Source organism: Trichomycterus rosablanca, chromosome 20, assembly GCF_030014385.1.
Source record: "Trichomycterus rosablanca isolate fTriRos1 chromosome 20, fTriRos1.hap1, whole genome shotgun sequence".
NCBI classification, from domain to species: Eukaryota; Metazoa; Chordata; class Actinopteri; order Siluriformes; family Trichomycteridae; genus Trichomycterus; species Trichomycterus rosablanca.
Genome location: NC_086007.1, coordinates 5,689,214 through 5,704,798, shown reverse-complemented (window position 1 = coordinate 5,704,798; position 15,585 = coordinate 5,689,214). Strand labels below are relative to the sequence as shown.

At 40.9% G+C, this 15,585-nt stretch overlaps 1 protein-coding gene across 3 annotated transcripts; it reads right to left on the bottom strand.

Moving 5' to 3' along the window:
- Positions 1–6,227: 6,227 nt before the first annotated feature.
- nufip2 (nuclear FMR1 interacting protein 2) lies at positions 6,228–14,455 on the bottom strand. 3 transcript variants are annotated; one of them, XM_063016671.1, is made up of 4 exons: positions 14,269–14,455; positions 8,927–10,546; positions 8,548–8,580; positions 6,228–7,526 (listed from the first exon to the last, which is right to left on the bottom strand). In XM_063016671.1, exons 1-4 carry the CDS (start codon positions 14,411–14,413, stop codon positions 7,474–7,476), a joined length of 1,851 nt encoding a protein of 616 aa, XP_062872741.1. In that variant the 5' UTR covers positions 14,414–14,455; the 3' UTR covers positions 6,228–7,473. The 3 variants fall into 3 exon arrangements, with proteins under 3 accessions (XP_062872741.1, XP_062872743.1, XP_062872742.1); XM_063016673.1 differs by lacking the exon at positions 14,269–14,455 and adding an exon at positions 13,633–13,696; XM_063016672.1 differs by lacking the exon at positions 6,228–7,526 and adding an exon at positions 8,077–8,341.
- Positions 14,456–15,585: the final 1,130 nt, after the last annotated feature.

Below are 15,585 nucleotides of genomic sequence, written 5' to 3'. Positions count from 1 at the left end.
TGTGAAGACATGTCAACAAAGGACATGGATTACTGGAACCATGTCCTATGGTCTGATGAGACCAAGATTAATTTGTTTGGTTCAGATGGTCTCAAGCATGTGTGACGGCAATCAGGTGAGGAGTACAAAGATAAGTGTGTCATGCCTACAGTCAAGCATGGTGGTGGGAATGCCATGGTCTGGGGCTGCATGAGTGCAGCAGGTGTTGGGGAGTTACATTTCATTGAGGGACACATGAACTCCAATATGTACTGTGAAATACTGAAGCAGAGCATGATCCCCTCCCTCCGGAAACTGGGTCGCAGGGCAGTGTTCCAGCATGATAATGACCCCAAACACACCTCTAAGACGACCACTGCTTTATTGAAGAGGCTGAGGGTAAAGGTGATGGACTGGCCAAGCATGTCTCCAGACCTAAACCCAATAGAACATCTTTGGGGCATTCTCAAGCGGAAGGTGGAGGAGCGCAAAGTCTCGAATATCCGCCAGCTCCGTGATGTCGTCATGGAGGAGTGGAAAAGCATTCCAGTGGCAACCTGTAAACCTCTGGTAAACTCCATGCCCAGGAGAGTTAAGGCAGTTCTGGGAAATAATGGTGGCCACACAAAATATTGACACTTCAGGAACTTTCACTAAGGGGTGTACTCACTTTTGTTGCCGGTGGTTTAGACATTAATGGCTGTATATTGAGTTATTTTGAGGGAAGAATAAATTTACACTGTTATATAAGCTGCACACAGACTACTTTTCATTGTGTCAAAGTGTCATTTTGTCAGTGTTGTCCCATGAAAAGATATACTTAAATATCTGCAGAAATGTGAGGGGTGTACTCACTTTTGTGATACACTGTACATGTATATACTTATCATCTCTAACATCTGTGGGGAATAAGTGCTCTTTATTGATCAAATAACAGAAACCTGCTTAATTCTGTATGTGCATCTGCTGACCCTTCCAACTCTAAAGCAGGGAGGGTGAAAGGGTCATAAAGTTACAACTTTAAGGAAGAGAGTTGAGCACATGCTCTGCATCATTCTGGCTTTGTACCAAAAGTGTATGCCAAATCTCTCAACAGCATGGGCTGGTTGAACTAACAGAGCTCATGCCCTGTAGTAGGCGACACTAGTTGAACTTTCATTAGTCTAAAATATTTACTAAGGGCAGTTAAAAAACGTTTAGGTGGCAGAGCTGTGCTGATGATTATGATATTGCCCGATTGCAAAATTTCAAGGTAATCAGAGTTCTAGCTCTTACCTACTTCAGTCTGTTAGTTTTGTCATATTGAGAAATTTCCCTCCCTTGTTTTATGCATATAAAAGCTGTTTTAATGATGTGTATATGATAAACAACATTACAATCAAGGTTATGTTAGAAGAAATCAAATCAAGTACAATTTGCAATTGTTTTATACACTGTAAAGTACATTTGGACTTTAATAAACTCTAAATGTACTGTTACTCAATTCCCAGTACTTTTATTTTAATTGTAAATGTGCGTCAATCCTCAGAAAGTTGCACATGCTGTTCAATATTTTCCATGACAAGTGATATTTGCAGTCGTTCTTCTGTGTGACTGAGTAAACTTAAGAACTCTCACTTTGTATGTTTCCATACAGCTACAGCTAGTGCTTAAGTAGTCTTAGTTGAGCCTACAAATAACTTTGATTGGTAAAATGGGTTTAAATCTGCATTTAAATACCCCTCAAAGACCCATTGGTGCATATGTTAAATTATGCTAACCTATTTCGAAATTGTTATTTCCAAAATAAATCTATAAAGGTGAAGCAGATTTAAATTGGCATTAGAGTTGGCTCAGAGAAAAAGCAGCATTAAAAAGCAAACAAATGATTTGTTTCAAAAAAAGTGAATTGTTAAAATGTCCCTACACAAGACTAAAGGAAACATTTAAATTTCGGCGTTACAGGACTAGAGCTAACATGTATGGGAAGCTTATAGTCAGTTTAGCATCATGCAAAGTTAATGCATAAACCTCAAATTACAACAGTAATCATGAGTCTAGCTGGTGTCACATGTTAATCACAACCTTATGGGTGCAGTGAGACTGGCTACAAGTGACCGTAATCCAAGACCGACTTTGGATTCAAAGTCTACATAAGCAAACAGTACAGTTACAGATCATGCAAATGCCTTTAATGTACATTAAAGCACAGCATTCCTGCTTAAAACTAATTAGTTAAAGTTAAACAGCAGCTTTTAACTGAAAGACGATTTCTGTAATAGTGAAATAGTCCATTAACCTTCTTTAAATTTAGGAATACTGCTTTTGTTGAAATAACAGTGGACCAACATACATAATGGACCTAGACTGCACAATACGGTAAGAATACTTTAGAATGTAATGTTTCAACACAGAAATGTGAAACAGAAACAAAGCCGGGGCTTACAAAATTATGCTCAATGTACTAGGGTGAAACACAATGATACAAAAGGCTTTATTGATTAAATTAGGAGTATATTGCACAAGGCATCACAGTTACTTTGTCTGCTGTAATGTGGGGGTCCGGCATGCTTTTTGCATGATGCTAAAGTGACACCTATTAGCTTCTGATTGCTTTGGAGTTACCAGGCTAAAGAAGCAAACCCCAGACACCAATCACTCTTGGTTGATCGACTATTTCAGTGAGATAGGATATAAAATTAAATCGCTTTTTTAAAATCTAAACAACAAAGCTTTTTAAAAATGCAACAACACTGAAACCTGGTGCATCATTTAATCACCATGCTGCCTCAAAAGTTAAAATCATATCAGGTAATCAAAGAATGCAATAGATTAAAATGTGACTGCTAATTTTTTTTAGTTTTATGGGGCTGGCAGTGTTATGTATAGGTAAATAAAAAAGCACACACAAAAAAACACATTTAACTGTTTCTTGTTTGGTTTTAACCTAAAAACTGAAATAATTTCCCCCTAGATAAAAAAAAAAAGTTTGCATAACAAATATATATTTTTTTAGTTTTAGTAATAACACTGTTGGTTTATTTTATTTTAAGAAATCTACCCTAATTCTACTCTCTTTCCTTGCATTGTTTTTAGGTTATGCGGACTGCCAGTCCGTTGTTAGAAATTAGTTGCTTATTCATAATTACTATATTTAAATTATGCAATGATCTGCCATTAATGATAATATAATTTAAAATTATAAAGTGCTACTCATTTATATACAGGGGTTGGACAATGAAACTGAAACACCTGTCATTTTAGTGTGGGAGGTTTCATGGCTAAATTGGACCAGTCTGATGGCCAATCTTCATTAATTGCACATTGCACCAGTAAGAGCAGAGTGTGAAGGTTCAATTAGCAGGGTAAGAGCACAGTTTTGCTCAAAATATTGCAATGCACACAACATTATGGGTGACATACCAGAGTTCAAAAGAGGACAAATTGTTGGTGCACGTCTTGCTGGCGCATCTGTGACCAAGACAGCAAGTCTTTGTGATGTATCAAGAGCCACGGTATCCAGGGTAATGTCAGCATACCACCAAGAAGGACAAACCACATCCGACAGGATTAACTGTGGCCGCAAGAGGAAGCTGTCTGAAAGGGATGTTCGGGTGCTAACCCGGATTGTATCCAAAAAACATAAAACCACGGCTGCCCAAATCACGGCAGAATTAAATGTGCACCTCAACTCTCCTGTTTCCACCAGAACTGTCCGTCGGGAGCTCCACAGGGTCGATATACACGGCCGAGCTGCTATAGCCAAACCTTTGGTCACTCGTGCCAATGCCAAACGTCGGTTTCAATGGTGCAAGGAGCGCAAATCTTGGGCTGTGGACAATGTGAAACATGTATTGTTCTCTGATGAGTCCACCTTTACTGTTTTCCCCACATCCGGGAGAGTTACGGTGTGGAGAAGCCCCAAAGAAGCGTACCACCCAGACTGTTGCATGCCCAGAGTGAAGCATGGGGGTGGATCAGTGATGGTTTGGGCTGCCATATCATGGCATTCCCTTGGCCCAATACTTGTGCTAGATGGGCGCGTTACTGCCAAGGACTACCGAACCATTCTGGAGGACCATGTGCATCCAATGGCGGTGCCGTGTATCAGGATGACAATGCACCAATACACACAGCAAGACTGGTGAAAGATTGGTTTGATGAACATGAAAGTGAAGTTTAACATCTCCCATGGCCTGCACAGTCACCAGATCTAAATATTATTGAGCCACTTTGGGGTATTTTGGAGAAGCGAGTCAGGAAACGTTTTCCTCCACCAGCATCACGTAGTGACCTGGCCACTATCCTGCAAGAAGAATGGCTTAAAATCCCTCTGACCACTTTGCAGGACTTGTATATGTCATTTCCAAGACCAATTGACGCTGTATTGGCCGCAAAAGGAGGCCCTACACCATACTAATAAATTATTGTGGTCTAAAACCAGGTGTTTCAGTTTCATTGTCCAACCGGGTGGGCCATTTATATGGATACACCTAAATAAAATGGGAATGGTTGGTGATATTAACTTCCTGTTTGTGGCACATTAGTATATGGGAGGGGGGAAACTTTTCAAGATGGGTGGTGACCATGGCGGCCATTTTGAAGTCGGCCATTTTGGATCAAACTTTAGTTTTTTCAATGGGAAGAGGGTCATGTGACACATCAAACTTATTGAGAATTTCACAAGAAAAACAATGGTGTGCTTGGTTTTAACGTAACTTTATTCTTTCATGAGTTATTTACAAGCTTCTCTTTGTTTACAGCCATTGACATGTCGCAGAGGTTAACACGTGAGGAGCGGATAGAAATTGTGTTGATGTCTGGTGAACGCAGTACCCGGGTCATTGCAGCAGATTTTAATGCAAGACACCCTACGAGACCACCCATCTCCCATGCTACAGTTAGCAAACTGCTTGCCAAGTTTCGTGAAACTGGTTCAGTGTTGGATTTGCCAAAATGTGGACGCATGAAAACTGTCACTAATGAAGAAACATCAGTGGCTGTCCTAGCTTCATTCAGCAAGAGCCCACAGCGTAGCACTCGCCGCATGTCACTGGAGAGTGGCATCAGTCGAACATCCCTTCGGCGGATATTAGCTACTCACAAATGGCACCCTTACAAACTCCAGCTGCTGCAGCATCTCAACGAGGATGACCCAGATCGGTGCACTGAAGTTGCAGAATGGGCAAAACAAAAATTGGAACAGGACCCTCAGTTTACACAGAACATTTTGTTCAGTGATGAGGCAAACTTTTATGTGAATGGTGAAGTTAACAAACAAAACCACCGCTATTGGTCTGACACTAACCCACATTGGATAGATCCCTCCAAGACTGTTGGAACACAAAAATTGATGGTATGGTGTGGTATATGGGGCCACTGGATATTTGAAATTGCTACATGATGATGTGTTTCCCTCTTTATGCACTGAAGCTGGCACGTTCCCTGAGTTTTTCCAGCAAGATGGCGCACCACCACATTATGGGTGTCAGGTCCGAGCATTCCTAGATGAACAGTTTCCTGGAAAGTGGATTGGTCGTCGTGGGCCAGTTGAATGGCCCCCAAGGTCTCCCGATCTGACCCCCTTAGACTTTTATCTTTGGGGTCATCTGAAGGCAATTGTCTATGCTGTGAAGATATGAGATGTGCAGCACCTGAAACTACGGATACTGGAAGCCTGTGCTAGCATTTCTTCTGCGGTGTTGCTATCAGTGTGTGAAGAGTGGGAGAAGAGGGTTGCATTGACAATCCAACACAATAGGCAGCACTTTGAACACATTTTATAAGTGGTCAGAAACTTGTAAATAACTTATGAAAGAATAAAGTTACGTTAAAACCAAGCACACCATTGTTTTTCTTGTGAAATTCTCAATAAGTTTGATGTGTCACATGACCCTCTTCCCATTGAAAAAACTAAAGTTGGATCCAAAATGGCCGACTTCAAAATGGCCGCCATGGTCACCACCCATCTTGAAAAGTTTCCCCCCTCCCATATACTAATGTGCCACAAACAGGAAGTTAATATCACCAACCATTCCCATTTTATTTAGGTGTATCCATATAAATGGCCCACCCTGTATATATATATATATATATATACACGTGTATATATATATATATATATATATATATATATATATATATATATATATATATATATATATGAATTAATTATCTTATGAGCTAAAATAGATACAAAGGCTAATCATAATTTTCATTTCGACACTGAAATAATGAGGAACAAAAAAAAAAACAGAATGACACCGGCATAATCCATGAGCTTTAAACTGTAAATGCATAAAAGTTGAGCTAATAATAAAAAACTAGGGTTCCTGGTCATGCACGTCAAATATGAAGGCCAGATCTTCTTTCAAGCAGCTGTTTAAGCTAGTGTCACACTAAACCGTGGCCTCGTAGCCCTTGCACCACCAACAGCAGATTTTGTTCCTTGTGCAAAAATACGTCGAGAAAGCAAGAGCTGTTTAAAACGGTGGCTTCAAAGACTTAAACAGAAGTGAAGCAGAAGCAACAATCACAGCTGAGGCACGTCTCTCATACTCTCAACTGGGATCTAAACGTTAATACAAAATTGCAAAGTAAAAATAATAAAATCTCTGCCGTCTCTGAACTGAAAAACTTGAAGCAAAGAGTTGTCTGATGGCAGAAGGGTAAAAAGTCGACAATAAGACTTTGAGCACTCATACAGACAGCAGTTTGCACACTTAGTCTTGGTTTTAGTGTACCCTATAACCTCTCGTAGGGCTCGTTTCTACCTTAAGTATTACTAAAAAAGAAAAAAGAAAAAAGAGAGAAATTAAAACAAAGACAGATGTCACTAATGTGACTGATCTAAACTCATTCACAAATTAAGACAGATATCTCAGGGCTTTAGTATTTGCCATCTTGACTCAAATGGTTAGTGTCCCCTGAAACATTAAACAGTTGTTTTGTTTCATCTGGCCACATTTTTCTGACCCCCAATCACTAGAGGGCAACACTAACTCCATAGTGTTTCAGTGTGTACAAACAAGAGCACTCTGTGTCCACATGATTCTCTGAATTTCCCATGGGGGCCGCGGAGGCACCACCAGGCGCTTCCTCTTCTCTGGCAGCAAGCAGAATAAAGTCCACCATCTCTTTAAAAAAAGAAAAATGCCGTTGCCCACTGGTGGGACAAAGACTTACTGTGAGCTTTCGACATTGTGAGTAGAAGATCCTAGAATTGTCTCAGCAAAAATGGGTTCACTAGACTGCTTAAGAGTAAAAGCGTTTTGGCTTCAGTTCCGCACTTTCCCCATTCTAATTCAGCTAACCCGTTTTACCAAGCGTACCCCTTCTCTCTGCATTCAGCCTCACCCACCAACCGACTGACTGACTAATGAAGTCTTTTATAACTCCGTCTTCAGGGTTGGTTTGTTCCGAGTCCGGATGTTGATCAGAGGCTGCAAGCATGTTCCATGAAGCACCTTTCTTAGCAGAGTCCAGCTGAGGAGACGGTGCGTCCAGGCTCACTGTTCACTGATCAGGTCCGTTCTTAGAATCACTGTAGAGTACTACACGACTCGGATCTGCAAAAGGTGAAGCACAACAAGTGAAAAATCAGACACAAAAGCTTCTATCATCTTACAATACAAGATTCTGCAATTATATGTGTAGCAACAAAATCAACTGGTGTCTCAAACATTCAACATCACAGGCACTTAAAAACACTGTCATCTTGGTTACTGTTACAACAGGGCGGCATGGTGGCTAAGTGGGTAGCACTGTCGCCCCACAGCAAGAAGGTCCTGGGTTCGATCCTTTCTGTGTGGCGTTTGCATGTTCTCCCCGTGTCTGTGTGAGTTTCCCCTGGGTGCTCCGGTTTCCTCCCACAGTCCAAAGACGTGCAAGTGAGGTGAATTGGAGACACTAAATTGTCCATGACTGATCGATATAACCTTGTGAATCGATGAATCTTGTGTAATGAGTAACTACCATGTCTGTCATGAATGTAACCGAAGAGTGTGAAACATGACGTTAAAATCCAAATAAACAAACAAAAAGTTACATTATATTTTTGAAGAGTTTAAGACAGCAGAAAACAATGTGTTGCTCTACATTAAAACACTAAAACCTGTATTCCTAAAACAGAACAGAAGGCCTTTATTTGTCATATATACATGTACAGGTGTACAGTACAAAATTCTTTGTTCGCATATCCCAGATGGTTAGGAAGCTGGGGTCAGAGCACAGGGTCAGCCATTGTACGGCACCCCAGGAGCAGAGAGGGTTAAGGACCTCGCTCAAGGGCCCAGCAGTGGCTGCATGGCAGAGCCGGGATTCGAACTCTCAACTTTTCAGTTAACAGCGCAAAGCCCTGCCCACTCACTAAGTCTTTCATTGTCTAAAATGAACAAATGTGAAGAATAAAATATGTTGGAGGCTTATTTATAAATAAACCAATAAAAATCCAGTATTCACAAGTCAGTCAACCTTAAGCTTAACTATGCAGTAGACAACTGACAATAAAAGCCAATTGCAATAATTACTGGATTATTTTAGTTCCCGCATGCTGACAAAATCATAAAATACATTTCTGCTGAAGCTTACCTTGTTTTTGCAAATTAAAAATATTTTCCATTTCTGAAAAAGACAAAGAATACAATTTATTATATAAACATCTCAATTATACCAGCACACATTGCTGTAACTTAAAAAGTACCGAAGCAAGTGAAGACCCTCCAAATACATTTTTACTTTGTTGAAAATGTATCTATTTAAATTAAGTCCAAAACACCAAAACCAGTGTCTAGTTTTCTAGACTATTTATGCAATTGAATTGTTTTATTAACCTAAATGTTAAATTAACCCACGTTTCATTCCAATGCATTCTATATAAGCTGGTGTCTGCAAACCACTAAAAAGTAAACTATAAAATATAAAATGACAAAAAAGAAAATGCCAAATTAAAAGAAAAAGGATGGTTCACCTTTAGTGTGATAAACTACAGCAGCTTTAAGATCAAAAAAGTCCCAGCTGGCCCTCCTCTCAAAGCCCTTGGTGTAGCCTTGCTCTCTGGCCAAAGACAACTTGCGTGGCACGTCCACCCCTACATCCTTAGAGGAAGAGCAAAACACTATTGCACCAGAGATCCCAGGCTCATCCTTATGGGTATCCAGTTCAAGGTTTGATGCCTGGGGCAAGCCCTCGGTGGACACACCAGTGGCAGGCAGGATGAGGTTTCCACCTTTACTTGCGCTCTGAGCACTAGTCCGATTGTCTGAATCGTACGCCTTGGCAAATGTCTGCTGATCTAGCGTCTGGGGCACACTATGGGCCTGCATGGCCACAATCTCCTCCTTGGGTTTGTCCTTGACCGAGGAGCAGGACGTAGGGCCTTCCGGACTGCCACTGGGTTCGTTGATGAACGACAAACCCCACTGGTTCTGGAAGATGTCACCCAGAGACTTCTGGTTCGGGGCAGAAGACGGAGGGTCAGATTGGCGGCCACTGGGTAAATTAAGTTGCATATTAGAAGAGGAGGAGCCAGACAAGGGGTAAACAAAGAGATTAGGCTTCCTGGGCTCTGGCACCGAAGTGGAGGTGACATTGCCGCTACTAGTGGAGGAAGATGCTACATGATCAGTCCCTGCAGAGGAGGAGACTGGCACGCTCTGCACTGAGCTGAAGTGAGGACCGGGTAACGGGCAGATGTTGCCTTCACCGTTGCTAAAACTGGCAGAGGTGATGGTTTTCACAGCTGACATGGGCACCTGTGAGGGCCTCCCAGGAACCTGTGGAGCAGGAGAGGGAGCATCTGTGCCAGCTTGGGCTGCCTTATTGAGGTTCTCTTTAACTTTGCTTGCATAACTTATCTTAGGCACAATCTTAGCACTACTGTTGTCCACAGGAAACACAGGTGGAGGCTTAAACAGAGTCCACGAGTCCTCTTTGGCCGATGTTGCCACTTTAGTTTTGGTAGATTTGTCCTCGAATTTTTTTCCAGAGCTCTTTCGGTAAACCTCAGGTGCAGACATAGGCTGTGGAGGAGGGGTAGCAGCTGCCTCTCTGACTTTTGTGAAACCGCCAGTATGGCTGTCTACTTTTAAAGATGCTTTATTGGAGTCGACCTGTGCTGCTGACGTTCTGTCTGCCAGTTCAGTAGCTGCTGAAGCTGGCTCTTGCTTCCCAGCCTGCTGCATGGCCTTCCCTTGGTTTGAAGCATTTACATTGTCCACAGCTCTACCATTTCGCTGGGCTCTACGCTTTTTCGGTGTGGTATAACCGCTTTCTGAGCCGCTACCATCATTGCAAGGATAACCGTTGCTGAGCTGCCCACAGTTTAGTGTCACCACACCATTCAGAGATGCTAGGGCTTCTTTTTTGCCCTCATGTGCAATCAACTCTGAGGGCTTGTCATTTTTGCAGTCCATACTGTTTCTACTAGTGTTATTGCCTTTCTGTTCCCCCTTCAGGGCAGAAGCCTGTCCAGAAGGTTTCGGTTTTAATTTGGGATCTAGTGGGAGATTTTCAGCATTGTGGCTCACAGAGTCAAGGGAAGCGGGGATCTCCTCTCCCTCAACTACAAGTCCAGTTATTTTTCCATTCTCTGTGAAAAAGAAAGACACAACAATTAAAAAAAGAATCAATTCAAGTTATATGATTAGCAGAAAGGCCATGATAGGCCAGCATGAAGTCTAAAACACTTCACCAAGTGAGGAGCTCAAGTCTACACTTCTGCATAATGTAAAAGCATTTTGACTAGATATTTTAATGTGGATGACTTAAGTGCACAAATAAGCAAAACATCAAGCAAAGCTGATCTCTGAGGATAATAGGCTAAATTGCTTGATCACTAGCACATCTGATTCTACACATATTCAAGGCCAAACCACTGACGCTTGTGAAGCTGCCTGAAAGTAACTGATAGTAAGATGCCATCATTATGCCTTAGATATTGTAGGAAAACAAATTAAATAAGACTCTTTTAAATGTGTGCCATGTAAAAGCTGAAAAAGCTGACGTCCAACACTGGCCCCTGATACTCTAAGTTCACCCTATTTTTAACTGGAGCTATTGACGTGTCCAAATGGAGCTCAGTCATTTTTAGGATGTTCTCTAAGTTCAGCCTAGAGACTTAAACAAGTATTTAACAGATATACATTCTCACATATAAATGTAAGTGTATTGTTAAACAACATATCTAACTTCAGTGTTTTTGGCGTTAACTCTGTAATAAAGCAGAAAAAGTAGCTAAATGGAAAAACATAGAACAGAATTATTTATGAATTTACAGTATAAATGTTTTCTTGAGCAAGGTGTTATTATATTTTTAGCTTACAATCGTTAAACAAACAATTTCATTCAAAATCATATTTGAGGTATTATACCTTATTACCTTTTCTTTATAAATGCCTATTTTAGCTTTTTTTATTTAAATGTACAATATATTTTCAATATATTTCACAATACCTTGGTTATATAATAATATCAAAGCTATTCTATTCCAGCATGACGTTTCCCTTTAGAGAAGCAAGGACCATAAAGACATGGTCTAACTATTGTGTGTCAAAGAGGGACCTTGAAGAAAGAAGCTTATGCTCCAAAATCAGCATCTTTCAGCAAGATGCTTACACCAACCCCAAAAAACGTGCATGACAATGTCTATTCCTAAAGAATAGTGGTCATGGTCAAAGAGATATTAAATGTTGGGCTAAGGGCAGTTACTCACAGAACACATGTTGAATGCAGCAGATATGAAAAAACCTAAAGACCCGAGGAACTCTGACATGGGCCAAATTGTTATAACCAAAGACTGGATTAGTATCCTGAAAAAGCCAGTGGTGCTCACAGGCAGCCATGGTGAATATACATCAACATGAATCTGAGGTAAAAGCCACATACTGCTGACAGGCACATACCAACAGAAGGGCTAGAGGTTCAAATAGCAGATGATTTTAATACTGTGGAGGTAAATCTGTCACAACACACCATTCTGTGCATCAAACCTGCATTCTGTTTATGGAGCTGTGTATTTGCAGGCAAGTCAAATTACTCATGATAACTCATGACGACCAATGAAAGCATTCACAATGAGCAGACAGGTTTCGACTGGTCTTACAAATACTGTTTTCTCTAAGATAACATGGACATGCATCGATGTCCTGCAGAAGACAAGGCATCAGGATGAATTGAGGGACGATCCATCTCACAGCACACAAAAATTTTAAGACCTGCTGGTAACGTCCTGGTACCAGACACAACAGAATTAGTCAGAGCTTTTTTTAACAGCATATTAGTAAGAAGGTTCTAACGTTGACAACTGCAGATCTTAAATTATAGCTGACCTTTTTTATATTGATCTTGGATTATGGCTGATGACCCAGACACATTTTCTCTTAGTATAAAGTGACAGTTTGGCTTTTCTTCCTGACTTTGGCAAGAGACAACATTTTAATTTAAATTTTAATCAATGCAGGCAGACTAACCCAGTTTATATCAGCACAGCAAAGTAAACAAATGAAGTCAGTTACAATCCCTCACAAGAAACAAGCCACGAAGTTAGATGTCACCACAGACCAATGGTGGCCAGGTAGTTAGAGTAATGGACTGTGGAATATTGATCAGAAGGTTGAGGGTTCAACCACCAAGCTGCCACCAAACAACCTTTGTTAAACCATTGAACAATGCTCTTTGCTTGGATTAGATATTGTCTCAGTTGTAAACCCTCTTGGATCTGCACTAACAAATTAACAATCCAAGTTGCTGCTTTTTTGTTGTGTGTTCAAATAATTTGGTCAATAAATAAGTGAAAAGGTTTACAAATGTTTTACAAGTGCATGCTTGTTTGTTTATTAGGATTTTAACATCATGTTTTACACTTTGGTTACATTCATGACAGGACCAGTAGTAACTCATTACACAACGTTTATCAGTTCACACAAAGTTATATCAAACAGTCATGGACAATTTAGTTTCTCCAATTTACCTCACTTGCATGTCTTTGGACTGTGGGGGAGGAAACCGGAGCTCCAGGAGAAAACCCACACAGACGCTGGGAAAACATGCACACTTCACAGAGAAAGAACCCCGACCACTTCAACTGGGAATCGAACCCAGGACCTTCTTGCTGTGGGGCGACAGTGCTACCCACTTAGCCACCCGCATGTAAACATTTAATATCTGTATGAATAACACCTGCTGATGACAGATATAGTAAATTAGACTGCATTGCAACACTGTTCCTGTAGACTGACTGATTTCTAATCTATTTAGTTCATTTTCTTTAGTAATTTTGCTGACGGGTCAGATTTATTGATGGAATCAGTTAGCTATCACTGTCTATCGGTCTGCAAACAGATTACAATCGTTATACAAGCACTGGAGGTTTTACTACATGAGATATAATAGTTACAGGTATTTTGTAATGACTTTAAAACACACACATTAAAGCTAAAAGACTGTGTATGAGTTTTCGTGTGCAATTACTGGCAGGCCGCATATACTCTCACATGACTGCCAGCTAAAGCAACAGGGCCTACTGCCAGCTAGCTTATAGAGCTAAACACTTTTTTGACTTTTACTTCGTTTATTCTTTAACTTAATCGCCTCAGTGTTGACAATAAGCAGTTTTTACTTTGTAATATTTACAACTGCGAGCTAGACTGAGCTACAGTCTTTAAAAAACGAACTAACCTGAATTGGGTTGGTGTTTCCACATTCACGTCTTATTTCCGCACCCGTATTTCGACAAAGCTCGCCTTCCTGATTCGGATTAGCTGAGAACTAACACACGCCACCAACCCGAAGGCTGTAAATACAATCTTAGCCAATCACAGTTCGGAGGTGGGATTTTACTTAATATGGGTGGGAAGAAAAATCCGTCCATTCAACATGGACGGCAGGAAATACCGAGCTAGCTGCTTTAGCAGCCGGTTAGCGTTGCCATGGAAAGCGCAAAAACAAAAACAAGAAATCTTTCCCTACAAAGACAAGTTCCTGAATTATAGCCGTGAAATCTATGTTTTTATTGCTAAACAGTATAAACAAAAGCAGCTATAAGCGCGGTTAGGGATAAATGAAATGGTTAGCATTAGCATGGGTGGAAGCCGGTGCAAGGTCAATGTCCACACCAGCTAGCATCAAGAAAGCTAATTCAAAAAACAGCTAAAATAACTCAAAACTGTAACTGACAACCATTAAGCACATCATGAATTACTCCTGATCTACAGGTTAAAGTGCACCTCACAATTATAAATCACAATCCTAACGGCCAGGTGATTATATTTGAAGTTACAGAAGTTAACAGGAGGCTAACGTTAACGTCCTAACCTGTTTTCTTCGTCTTCGTTTCCTCGTCCTGTAACTGACAACAACTCTGATCATTGTTTACCGATAATCTCCATCCATCCGCTCTATCATCCACTCCCTTACTCAAACATGATCTAGTACCCCCTACAGAGGGCACTTCCTCCATATAACACTGGCATGAACGGTAAATAAGCTCATCTGGCACTTCACAGCATAGCGGTAGTACTACAGATATCGCGGATAGACCCAATCACCGCATGCACATACAGGCGCCAGTGAAACGGGACACGTCCAAATCTACAGTCTGCACACTACACAGTGCACTACATAGTGTACCACCCGGCGTACTACGAGTGCAAATGTGACGGGTTACGTCCTAAAACACAACATATTCACTGCTTATAGATTGTCCTGTTCACTACCGGCTCCAATGTGACGAGACATGTCCCAAACCACACCCTGTTTACCACATAGTACACTACACAACACTACTCACTACAAGCTCCAGTGTGATAAGATATTCTGCTCACTACATCATGCACTATGCAACACACTACAAATGGCAGTTTAAAATGCAATGATCCAAATTATGCCATATTTACTACACCACACAATACAGGCTTCAGTGTGGTGATACATGTCCTAAACCACACCATGTTTACCACATAGTGCACTACACTACTCACTACAAGCTCCAGTGTGATAGGATATTCCACTCACTACATAGTAGTGACATGCATGCACATACACCACTTACTACAGCAGCCAATGTAACAGAAAACGTCCCAAAATATGCCACATTAACTTTACAACGCACTGTAGGCACCAATGTATCACTATACACCCCAAACCAGCCCTAATTTTATAGACAGAGTTAGGGTTGGGCGGTATGACGGTATTACGGTATACCGCGGTATTTAAAAATGTTGACGGTATTTTAAAAAATGTGAAGCGCCAAATTTCTGCTTCAGGTTTACCTTGAAAACTGAGACTTTAAGACATTCACGCATCCACAGTAAAGGAGAGGTAGGAGGGGTAGGAGGGGTGGGCGGTTGGAGCTCACTGATTGGTTGTAGTGATGGGAATTATGGCTCCTTGAAGGGAGCCGGATCTTTTGGCTCGGTTCCTTTTAAAGAGCCGTTCAAAAAAATGACTCTTCGTTCCTCGGGAAGCGCTACTGGGTAAACTATAAGACAGCCCCGATATTAATATCAATGATGAACAATCATGAACATTTTGCTACCTTGCCTTAAATGTAGGCCTAATTCAAACAACACTTAAATGAGAAAAAAAGATTTATTTTAAAAGAAGAGAAGAAACTACAGAGAAGAGACATGC

Bases quoted from the DNA above. Each gene is read 5' to 3' on its own strand.
- nufip2 (XM_063016671.1), bottom strand. From the start codon at position 14,413: ATGGAGGAAGTGCCCTCTGTAGGGGGTACTAGATCATGTTTGAGTAAG. The intron at 8,581-8,926 runs GTGAACCATCCT...TGTCTTTTTCAG, and splicing joins TGTAGTTTATCACACTAAAG to AAATGGAAAATATTTTTAAT. The intron at 7,527-8,547 runs GTAAGCTTCAGC...CACCTTTTGCAG, and splicing joins TTTTAATTTGCAAAAACAAG to ATCCGAGTCGTGTAGTACTC.